Source organism: Mustela erminea, chromosome 9 (genome assembly GCF_009829155.1).
Source record: "Mustela erminea isolate mMusErm1 chromosome 9, mMusErm1.Pri, whole genome shotgun sequence".
Taxonomy (NCBI): Eukaryota; Metazoa; Chordata; class Mammalia; order Carnivora; family Mustelidae; genus Mustela; species Mustela erminea.
The window spans coordinates 104,015,661-104,026,959 of NC_045622.1; the positions used below are offsets into that span (position 1 = coordinate 104,015,661).

Here is an 11,299-nt window from a genome sequence, read left to right on the forward strand (position 1 = left end):
ACATTGCTGTGTGAAAATGTGTCCTGAGTCTCGAACCACCAACCTAAGAATGAACTTCCGGGTAGCAGCTACAGGAACATGGACCATCACTGAGTCAGGGGACTGTTCTCACAGGGGTATCCCCCAGGGGCAGATCAGAGTACAAGCCCCCTTAATATCTGTTCAGTATTAAGTGAACTTTAGACCAATTTTGTGAAAACATGCAACTTGTCAAGTTTTAATGAATTCCATTATTTAAGGAATAAGCCGCAACTCTATAGCTTTCTCCATCCTCACTGTGGGGGACGGTCACAGTGGAAATCTACTCGATTGGAAACTTCCCGAATGGAGCTGAGGGGCGGGGACAATCTTATCAGGAACTTTTCTGTTTGGGGTTAGGAAAATGGGTGACATTTCGAGGCTGATAAGACTCAGCCCCAAGCCCTTGGACCGTATATAAGGAGCAACTCCTGCCTGCTGCGGTACACTTTCCAGCCTTCGACCCTTCTCTGGAGATCGGGAGCCGAGAAGAACCATGAAGTGGCTGCTGCTGATCACTTTGGTGGCCCTCTCTGAGTGCGCCATCGTCAAGTGAGTCTGGGGGACGCACAGCCCCAGGACCAGCTTCCCGGAGCTGTTTCCTTCTGTTGCTTCTCATGTTCCTTTCTTTGGCCCTCAGGTTTTTCTTCCTGCTTCCCTCATCCAACTTATATCTCCTCCACCACCTCCAGCCTCCCTTTTTGTCTCCCTCTGCCCTTTTGGGGAAGCAGCATGGCTGACATGGGTCTTGAGTCCTGCCCGGGCTGGGTTCCCAGCTCCAGGACCAGGCCGGGTGACTCTGGGTACCCACTCAACCTCCTTGCGTTAGTGTGCCAAAAAGAGAAGCGTCTCCCCCCTCAGCTTCTCCTTCCTTCTTCCTCTCTTGGGCCAGCTTCCTTTACCTCCCAAGGCTTCCATGGCACCCCACGAGCAGATTCCTCGTCTAACTACTCTGCCTCCTCCAACCCACCCGTTTGCTCACACTCTGCCACAGGGTTCCCCTGGTCAGAAAGAAATCCTTGAGAAAGACTCTGTTGGACCATGGGCTCCTAGGGGACTTCCTGAAGAAACACAGCCCCAACCCAGCCAGCAAGTACTTCCCCCAGGAGGACCCCGTGATGGCCACACAGCCCCTGGAGAACTACATGGACGTGAGTGCCCAGGCTGGCCCCGGAGGACAGAGGTGCTCCCAGGGGTCTTGGATGGTGGGCCAGAGCTCCCAGGCAGGATCTCAGAGGCACAGGGCATGCAGGAAAATTCACAGGCTCTCGCTGGTTCTGTCGTTCATTCATCCAGTGTTCATGCCCTCGTGCCACTCAGTCTAGGAGAGAGAGGTTAGCAGGGACCCTCGGAAACCCCGAACAGGGCCACCAGGCCAAGAGGGAACAGTAAATGTCTCATGCTCAGAGGGTGTGGCCAGGGCAAACATGGACGGAAGAGCCAGGCTTTCCAGGGGACAAGAGAGCTTCCCAGGGGGGTGACCGCTTGTGCCAGACCCCATGACATTGGGGAACAGAGTGCATTTGAGGAAAGCAGGCCAGCGTTCATGGAGAGTACAGAGCAAGGAAAGGAGGCACAGCAAGGCCTGAGGAGTCAGAGTCTCCTGAGATTTTATTTATTTATTTGACACACAGAGAGAGACCACAAGTAGGCAGAGAGGTAGGCAGGGAGAGAGGGGGAATCAGGCTCCCCGCTGACCAGAGAGCCCGATGCGGGGCTCGATCCCAGGACCCTGAGATCATGACCTGAGCTGAAGGCAGAGGCTCAACCCACTGAGCCACCCAGGCACCCGCCACAGAATTGTCTTAACCAGGAGGGTTGACATGACCAGACTGGAGCTTGAGGAAGATCACTATGACTCCCCAGTTTGGGACCCCATCGCCACACCCTGCCCTTTGGTAGATATTACGTGTTGCTACTGTGAATGGCCTACGTGTCCCTACTGTGAATGGCCCTGGGCCAAGGGTAGGAGACCAAGCTTCCTGTCGTTAAGAGCTTTACCTGTGAAATCCGCCAGTCCTGGCCCCTAGCTCAGCTCTCATGCTCGCGAGCCGCCTGACCTTGGGCAAGTCATTTACCTTCTCCACTTGCTTGTCTGCAAAACGGAACCACTAAAATCTATCATCGTGGTGTCGTTCCAAATAATGGAGGCAATAATGCTTTTCAGAGTGCTTAGCACAGGGCCTGGACCTTCGTAAGGGCTTGGTAAAGTCGGCTCACCTGTTCACTTGACAAATTCGTATGGAGCACCTACTGTGTGCACGGAGCTAAGGAAGCAGTGGAGAAGAAGTGATGTTCTCAGAGCTTATAGTCTAGAGGGAAAGCCAAGTTAGAGACAAATAAATGTAAGATAATTTCAGAGAATGACGAGGGTCACAAATTAAATATTGAGTAAGGGGGAGAGGAAAGACGGAGGGGGGCAAATGCAGATAAAGGAGTCAGGAAGGGCCTCTGGGCAGAGGGGACATTTCACTGGAGCTCTGAATGAGTGATGAGGAGGAGCCAGCCAGGGAAAGATCCAGAATAAACATCTTCCTCACACAAGAAATAGCTAGTGCACAGGCCCTAGGCGGGGAAGGAGCTCATCATCATCCAAGAGCCACAAGACCAGCGGGGCTGGAACAGAGCTGGCGAGGGAGAAGGGACTGCCACTGAGAATCACAATCCTGACTGTGTCCTTTTGTGCCCTTTCTTGAGCCTGCCACCCACACCTAGATTTAGGAATCTGACATCTCCAGGGGTCCTCTTCGTTAGGTGACTCATTGATCTCCCCGTCGACAATTTACTGAAGAAGCACTTCAGCCTGTACTCTGATGGGTGGGGTCAGGCCCCACCCCTTTCCAAGAACGTGCATTCTCTAGGAAAATGAGATTAAGATATACAAGACAAGAGCTGAAGAGGGGACAGTAGATTATCACTGGGTGTTCATGGTGCTTAGCAGAGAACAGTGGGAGGATAACAGGGGAGCAACCAAGGAAGACTTCCAGGGGGAGGGGAGACCGGGCTGGGCCTTGAAGAATGGATGCACTGGGCAGGGAGAGAAGGGCTAAGAGAACAGTGAAGGGAAATTCTGGAAGGTGGGTGGAGGCACCAACCGAGACACAGTCCGCAGGGACGCCGGGCCGTGGGGTCCCAGCGAATGGTGTGCTCAGTGAACTGTGTCTCCCCACCCCGTCCTGACAGATGGAGTACTTCGGCACCATCGGCATCGGCACCCCCCCTCAGGAGTTCACTGTGATCTTCGACACCGGCTCCTCCAACCTCTGGGTGCCCTCCGTCTACTGCTCCAGTCCTGCCTGCTGTGAGTTCGTGGACCCTCCCCACCTGGGCTTCCAGGCACCAACCCATCGGGGAGCCCAGAACACCCAGGGCTGCAAATAGGTCCATTTTCAAGCTGGGGGGTGGGGCTTGGGTGTCAATCAGGGATTCACGCCACAGGCATTAACTGAGCACCTATTATGTGCCAAGCCCTGGGCTTAGGTGCCCAAAGATTGGGGGGTGAATCACGTGTGGTCTCTGCCCTCCGGGACGTCAGCCCACTTGCAGAGAGAAGCGTGAAGGTGTTTAGCACCATGGGTGGCCATGAGGCTGCTCTGCTCAGGGGAGAAATCAGGAGGACTTCCAGGAGGAGGGGAGACCAGGATGTCCTTGGCGACCTCCCATCCGGGACAGGGTCCCAACCGGCCCAACTAGACAGAAGCAGAAACTGGGATTCTTAGGCTCTAAAGTTCGGGGGAGAGGTGACTTTTCTCCTCCAAAGCCCACCCAGAAACAAGGCCCCCACCCTAGGAAGACCCTCTCAGCCCATGACTCTTGCTCTGCTTTTTGAGTGTAACGTAGTTACTTCTCGCCCTGGCAGCCAACCACAAGCGCTTCAACCCTCAGCAGTCCTCCACCTACGAGAGCACCAGCCAGACAGTCTCCATCGCCTACGGCACCGGCAGCATGACAGGCATCCTGGGCTATGACACCGTCCAGGTGAGCACCTGACGGCCGGCCACCCGCCCAACCCTGAAGCCATCTTCCCAGGACCCTGGGGAGCACAGTGCACCCCCACCCCGAGCAAGCTTATTCAAGCAATGTGGGTCTCAGTGACCACAAAAGTAACCTGAGAAGGATGCGGGAAGCAAAAGTGGCAAAGATGTCACAGACATTTCTAGGTGGGGCAGTGGTGGGTAAGGCCAGGAGCCATTAGCCAACCTCCACACCCACAAGTTGAAGGCTGGGCAGGGGCAGGAGCAGAAGACAAAAAGGCCCAGTTCTCCTTCAGCACATCCTCCCCCTTTTCATGCCCCTCCTGCAGCCCTCCCCGCACCCCCAGGAGAACTCCACAAGCCCTGCCACCCCCACCCCCCGTGGGGTGATGCAGGGGTCAAGGGCTCTGATTTGCCTGGGGTCTGCTTTGCATCCAGTCGTCAGAAACACACACACACACACTGTGACCATCTGCTCGGCCCCAAATTCTCACTCTTCGTCTCCGACCGAGGCCATCTGGAGACCCGTAACAAGCATTCCTGGAGCCAGTCCTTCCCCCTTCCTTCCAGCCCGCTGCCTGAGAAGCGGGGTCCTACTCGAAATGATGCGGGGATACTCTGGGCCCACGGCGGGCGCCCCACTGCGCTCCGTCAACACATGCTGATGGAGAACATCTTGGTTTCCCCCAATTCAGGTTGGAGGCATCTCAGACACCAACCAGATCTTCGGCCTGAGCGAGACTGAGCCCGGCTCCTTCCTGTACTACGCTCCCTTCGACGGCATCCTGGGTCTGGCCTACCCCCAGATTGCATCTTCCGGGGCTACCCCTGTCTTCGACAACATGTGGAACCAGGGGCTGGTTTCCCAGGACCTCTTCTCCGTCTACCTAAGCAGGTAAGTTGGGCGGGGCCGGGGTTGGGGGGGGGTTGGTCACAGCCGCCTGGCCCAGCCGGGCTGTCCAGGGCTGGGTGGGGTGGGCGGGGTCTCAGCCTGCAAGGGATTTGAAAGGTCAAGGTCCGAGTCTCAAGAGGTAAATCTTGGAGACGAAGGTGTCAAATCCCTCCCTGACCAACCTCCTTCCTTCTTCTTCTTTTACCAGTGTGACTTCTGTCACCTTGACTTATATGATCAAATCTCGTTAGCCAGTTGCTCCCAGCACCAGCCCCCTCGTGGCTGGCCCCCAGGAGTGGATTAAGTGAATCCACTTAAAATGGGGGCCAAAATTCCATAGCAAAAAATGAGAATAGGACTTAATGTTTTGAACAAGGGAATTTTAACTGACGAAAGCAAGTTTCTTATGTTAGTTAACAAAATCCACGTTCCGGTTATGACTATGAATTAATTGGAAGAATGAGTAAAGAATACGCCAAGGGCTGGTTTCGTTGAGCAAAGTTTTATCTAAGAATATCAGAGGGCGTCATCAGTTTCCTCGAGACACTCAGCCTTCCTCCAACACATCCTGCTCTCTCGAAGAGCTTTGCCATGTTCTCCCGGAGTGGCTAACTGTTCTGTTGTAACCGCATTGGGTCGCACTGTACAGGTGGACGTTTGCCGGGAGGCGGGGTGGGGTTAGCGAGTGGGGCCCGTTGTATCGTGGCCAGTTCTTCCCTGGTTAATTTCCTATCTTCGCCCACCTTTGCTTCCCTGTCTGACCCGAAAGTGCAGAGATTTAGAAAACAAATGTCCCAGGAACCAGGACTCCTGCAATTTACAACAGGAGCAGCCATTCCTCTGTGTCTGCCCTTGGCCACTTGATATTCCCGTCGGCTCGTACACAGAACCTGTCTTTATGGCTACTTCGGTATTCATCTTATTTCTCCGACCGATCAGGGCCTTCTCCATCACAATCACTCTGGACATTTTAGACCAGAGAATTCTTTATTGCTGGGGGGCTGTCCTGTGCATTGCGGGATGGTTAGCAGCTTCCCTGGCCTGTCTACTGGCTTTCAATAGCACCCCCTTACCCCTTCCAAATCACGACAATCAAAAAACATCCCAGGTATTGGCAAACTGGAAACCACCCCTGGCTGAGAGCCAGGAAATTCCATGATCAGGTCCTGATGAGCGGCAACTGTCACGTATTTGCTTCTCTTGAGGTCCCCGCAGCAAGGAGAGCGAACATGGGGTAGAAACCACACACCTTGGAACCAGAAGGACCTAGGCACTCCGTGGCTCCATGGCCGTGTGACCTTGAGGGAGTTGCCTCATGTCTTTGAGCCTCACCATAAAGTGGAAATGAAAATTTCCACTGTGTCTGTCATACACTTGGCACAGCTCCTGGCGCTGGCAAGAGCCCCATCAAGAATAGCTCTTGGGATGCGCAGAGTAGATATTCGGGTGAATGAATGAATGAATGAATGAGTTTCTGTCTCTCACCTCACTTTCCATAGCAATGACCAGAGTGGCAGCGTGGTGATGTTTGGTGGTATCGATTCTTCTTACTTCACTGGAAACCTGAACTGGGTGCCCGTTTCTGTCGAGGGTTACTGGCAGATCTCCGTGGACAGGTGAGAGCTCTGTGGATGGCCTACACCCTGCCGTGGGCCCTGGTCTCCTTTCCATATAGACCTGTAGTTAACTAAGCTTTCTAGAATCCCCCTCGAACAGCCTGCACAGGGAAATGTACCCCAGGGGAGAACGTGTTGGCCAAGCCAGAGAGACCCCAAGAAAGGCATCTCACTGGAAGAGAAAAGCCACTTTCCTTCAAACAAGCAGGACAATCTCCCAGCATACACATCCACACAGCCCAGCCCCGAGGGGACATTGAACTAGCACACGTCCCTCCCACCCTAGGGTGAAGGGGCTGACTTGTTTCAAGGCATTCCTTTCCACTCTCCCCTTGGGAACCTGCCCCTCCCCCAAGCAGCCTCGTTCCCCAGCTGTCTGTCACCCAGCTGGCCTTCTAGGGGGACCAGCCACCCAGTTTGGCCCAGGATTGAGCTGTTCCCTGGACACCAGACTCACGGTACCAAAACCAGGATGGTCCCGAACAAACTGGCACATACTGGTCACCTTGTGTCTGCCCCAGCCCGTCACGTCTTCTGCCTCCTGCCCCTGCTCAGTATCTCCATCAGTCCCTGCCTGTGCTGTCCTTCTCCAGCTCTGCTCCTTCTTGGAAGCCTTCCCCGGCACCACCACCCTGTCCCCTGGCCATGTGTCCTGCTCCTTCTGCTCTAGTGCCATCATAACCCATCTTTCCAGACCATGCACTCGCTGCAGCCTGGAACCATGTGGCTGTCCGGTTGTGCATCTCCCGTGCCTAGCACAAAGTGGGTGTTTCATCGATATTTGTGGAGTAACTGAATACGTGAAAGCATGCGAGCTGCTAGAATTTTATGTATCGGCCCATGGATGGAAGAAGGCCCCTCTGGGGCTACCTGGTTCCTCCTGAGGGAGATAACACCCCCCGGGGGCTCAGGAGATGCTTACTTGTGTCTCATCCTCAGTATCACCATGAACGGACAGCCCATCGCTTGCAGTCAGGGCTGCCAGGCCATTGTTGACACAGGCACCTCTCTGCTGACTGGCCCAAGCAATGCCATTGCCAACATCCAGAGCACCATCGGAGCCAGCCAGGACTCATACGGCCAGGTGAGTCCAGCCCCGGCTGCCCTGTTCTAGACCCGAGGGGTGGTTGGGCCATGCAGGAGAAATCAAAGTCCTCCTAACCCTCACTCTCTCCAGATGGTGATCAGCTGCTCAGCCATCAACAACCTGCCCGACATCGTCTTCACCATCAACGGCATCCAGTATCCTCTGCCTCCCAGTGCCTACATCCTGCAGGTAAGGGGGCTTGGGGCCAGTCACCAACGGGCGCCTGCAGCAAACGTGGCCACATGCCCCTCACCCCCCACCATCCCGGCCTTTGCACAAGGGAAAGTGATTTTCCACAGGCTGAAGCTGACATCTGCTCTGGACAGCCTCCAGAGAAAAGAAGACACTTAAAATAAGTGTATAAATGAAAATGGGGGGATGCGGCGCCCCCCAAGGGGAAAAGGGAGGCAAAGGCCGGTGGCAGGAAGAGAGGATTTCCAGTCGGACACCTGAGTCCAAGCCCTGGGTCTCAGGGACCGGCTCATGATTCCGAACCAGTTGCAACCTGTCCTGGCTCTCAGTGTCCTGCTCTAGAAGCTAAAGATGTCCGCTTTCCCCACCCCCAGGGTGTGGGTGGGGTGATCGAGTGGGATCAGCCACGTCGAAGCTACAGAGGGTTGAGCAAATGGAAACCCTACCTTCCGTGGGGACAGGGTTTATGATGCTCCTACTATATCTACCAAGTAACCAATCTTTCCTTGGTAGAGATGAGCCACAGGACTACGCTGCCTGGACTATTAGAATGCCAGGTGGAAAACCAATTCTGCCCCGAGGGTCGATGTCATTCAACAAGAAGTACTGATGGCTAGGCTGTCCCCACCCCTAACAGGGATGCTGATTAATTAGGAGGGGGCGTGGCCTAAGCAGTGGGAGGGCCTAGTCTAAAGTTACCCAGGCAGTTTGTTTTTTTTTTTTAAGATTTTATTTATTTATTTGACAGAAATCACAAGTAGATGGAGAGGCAGGCAGAGAGAGAGAGAGGGAGGGAAGCAGGCTCCCTGCTGAGCAGAGAGCCCGACGCGGGACTCAATCCCAGGACCCTGAGATCATGACCTGAGCCGAAGGCAGCGGCTCAACCCACTGAGCCACCCAGGCGCCCCTCCCCAGGCAGTTCTAAATGTACAGCCAAGGTGGTGGCCCCGGTGCCCCTAGGACTCACAGCTGATGTGCTTTGCCACCAGACAGGGTCAGAATGAGAAAAGGCTATGTCACCAGGGCTTCCAAAATCCTTCCCGGCGGCTGACTTCTCCCCCAAACCTCTTAGCTCCGATGCTGATGTCAGGGTCTGTATGTCTGCCAGAAACACTGGATCATGTCTAGTAATCCCTGGAAACCAACAGCAGAGCCAGCAGCTTATACAGGCAGACCCCTGGCCAAGAAGAGCCAGGTCCCCGGACATCAGCCAGGAAATTCCTCCCTTGCGCGTGCCGTGCGGCTGCCTGCAGACCTTGATGCTTTGCCCCCGCGCCCCGTCACCGGGGAGCCTGTGCCCCGTCTCCAGCTCTCTTCTCCTTTCCTCCAGAACCAGCAGGGCTGTGTCAGCGGCTTCCAAGGCATGAACCTCCCCACCCCCTCCGGAGAGCTCTGGATCCTGGGTGACGTCTTCATCCGCCAATACTTCGCGGTCTTCGACAGGGGCAACAACCAGGTCGGCCTGGCTCCCGTGGCCTGAGCCCGCGTCTCTCCCGCCGCATCCCAGGAAGATCTAGCCTTAGTCGCCCACTCTAGATGTATATAATTCTCCTGACTGTGCTTCCTAGGCACCTGTGGAGGTGGAATCCTGGCCCCCTTCCCTGTCATACCAATAACGTAGAATAAAAACCCATCCTCCTGAAAAACGTGCTGTGTGTTTCTTCCCACACCACGAGGATCAGAACACTGGGGCAAAGGGACAAGACAACGACGTCCACTTGGATGGCACCAGACAGGGCTACACACCCTGTGTGGGGCCAGGGAGATGATGGGCCCTCAGCACGCCGGGATGGGGCCATGAGAGAAACACAGGCACCAGAAATCCCAGGCCCATTGCCTCCTCGGGGAATGGGGCACCTAGGTTCTCGGTGAGGGAGTCAACTTCTTCTTTCTCCCCAAGGCGGTAGGAGACAGGAAAGGGAAGAGATTGGGAAGAGGAAGCCTTCCACTGATGGGGACATTCCTATGCAGGCCAGGCAGGGGGAGGAGGGGTGACCAAGGGTGACACTCTCACATCTAACAGGGCTGCTCTCTGGGATGAGCTGGTTGATCCAGACGAACACTGGAAAACCCCTCCAGGCTCTGGGTGCGGGACACTGAACTGACCCAATGGTTTTCCAGTTCCCGGGGTTGGTGGGAGGAGGGGGGCGGGGTGGAGATGGGGTGGGGGTTGGGCAGAGTTTGGGAGAAGGCAGTGGGCAGGCCGGTCAGCAAATACACCCGACGCTGGCAAACAGAAAAAATAGAGAAGCATTTCTCCCAGTGGGTTTGGTAGCAAAACGTCCAGGGAAAAACAAAGTAGCATTCTAGGCCCTGCTTGGAGGTACAGGAGGCTGGTTTCCCAAAAGCTCCCAGGAAGTCATCTGTTTGACCTTGACCCAGCTCACCTGAGGCCAGTGCATCTCTTGCTAGCAAGCCTTTTGCAGTCCTGCCCTCCTCGGCTGGACTGTTGGGAAAACTCCCACAGCCGGAGACCCAGATTCCAGGCTGAGGGCTGGTGCTGGGCCTCCCTGCGGGAAGGGAGTGACTTTGGGGTGCCCAGACAGGGATGGCTTAGGAAACTCTCTTGTCACATCCTCCTCCAGTGTGTTGTTTGTCACTCACACAAATATAAGGTGCTGGGCTCTAGGGTGCCCCGGGTCTCCCCCATGTCACGGACCCGCTCCCCAACCCATTTTCCAGAGCTGAACAATCTATTTAAAACAGAAAACCTGATCACATCTCTTCCCTGCCTAAAACCTTTAACACCCTGCACTTGCACTTGGAATAAGACAATACATCGTCCAGGCTCTGCACGCTCTGGTCCCCGAGGTCCCCGAGTACCTTCCCTGCCTCATCTTAACCTCCCTCCCCCTGAGTCCCCACCGCCCTGACCTTCTGCCACCTCCACAAATACCCAAACTCCTTCCCTACCTCTGGGCTCTGTACACACAGTGCCCTTTACCGGGGCTGCTGCTCCCTTTCTCTTGACCAGCGACCACCGAGGCTCCTGCTGACCCCAGCTTCCACGCACCTCCCTGCCAAGCCTTCCCTGGCCACCATCTCACAGATCCCAGCCCTCCTATCCGTTGCGGCATTCGGGGTGCAGAAAAGCACTGCATTTCTGCCAGTACTTGCTTTAGACCCACGAGGGCCGGCACGGCTGAAGCCACGGCGTCAAGAGCAGGCCTGGCATGTCGCAGATGCTCAATCAACACTTGCAGACTGAGTGATGAATTCAAGATGACCTTGAAAGAAAACGACAAGGAAGCGGACCTGCTTTCACCGAGGGCACGCTTCAGACAGCATATGGTTCGGCTCCCACCCCCACTCAATCCTGTCTGGTCCTGGAGACAGACAGGTGGACTTCTCAGGTTTCTGGGGAGGAATTTCACACCGTCTGGGCCCCTTTGCTGTGTTTGCGTTTCTGGCATTTCCCGAGGACCTCCCACGAGCCAGGCAGCGTACTAGGCTCTGGGGATGCGGGCCCGTCTTCCTGGACCCTTCCTGCTCTGCTCCTGGGCCCCGCAGCTGCAGCTCA

At 55.4% G+C, this 11,299-nt stretch overlaps 1 protein-coding gene across 1 annotated transcript; it reads left to right on the top strand.

Annotated features, from left to right (window-relative positions):
- The first annotated feature begins 481 nt into the window (after nt 1-481).
- LOC116600196 (pepsin A) lies at nt 482-9,413 on the top strand. Its single transcript, XM_032360317.1, has 9 exons — nt 482-570; nt 1,013-1,169; nt 3,202-3,319; nt 3,878-3,996; nt 4,688-4,887; nt 6,384-6,500; nt 7,440-7,584; nt 7,678-7,776; nt 9,110-9,413. Exons 1-9 carry the CDS (start codon nt 515-517, stop codon nt 9,257-9,259), a joined length of 1,161 nt encoding a protein of 386 aa, XP_032216208.1. The 5' UTR covers nt 482-514; the 3' UTR covers nt 9,260-9,413.
- The last annotated feature ends 1,886 nt before the right edge of the window (nt 9,414-11,299 follow it).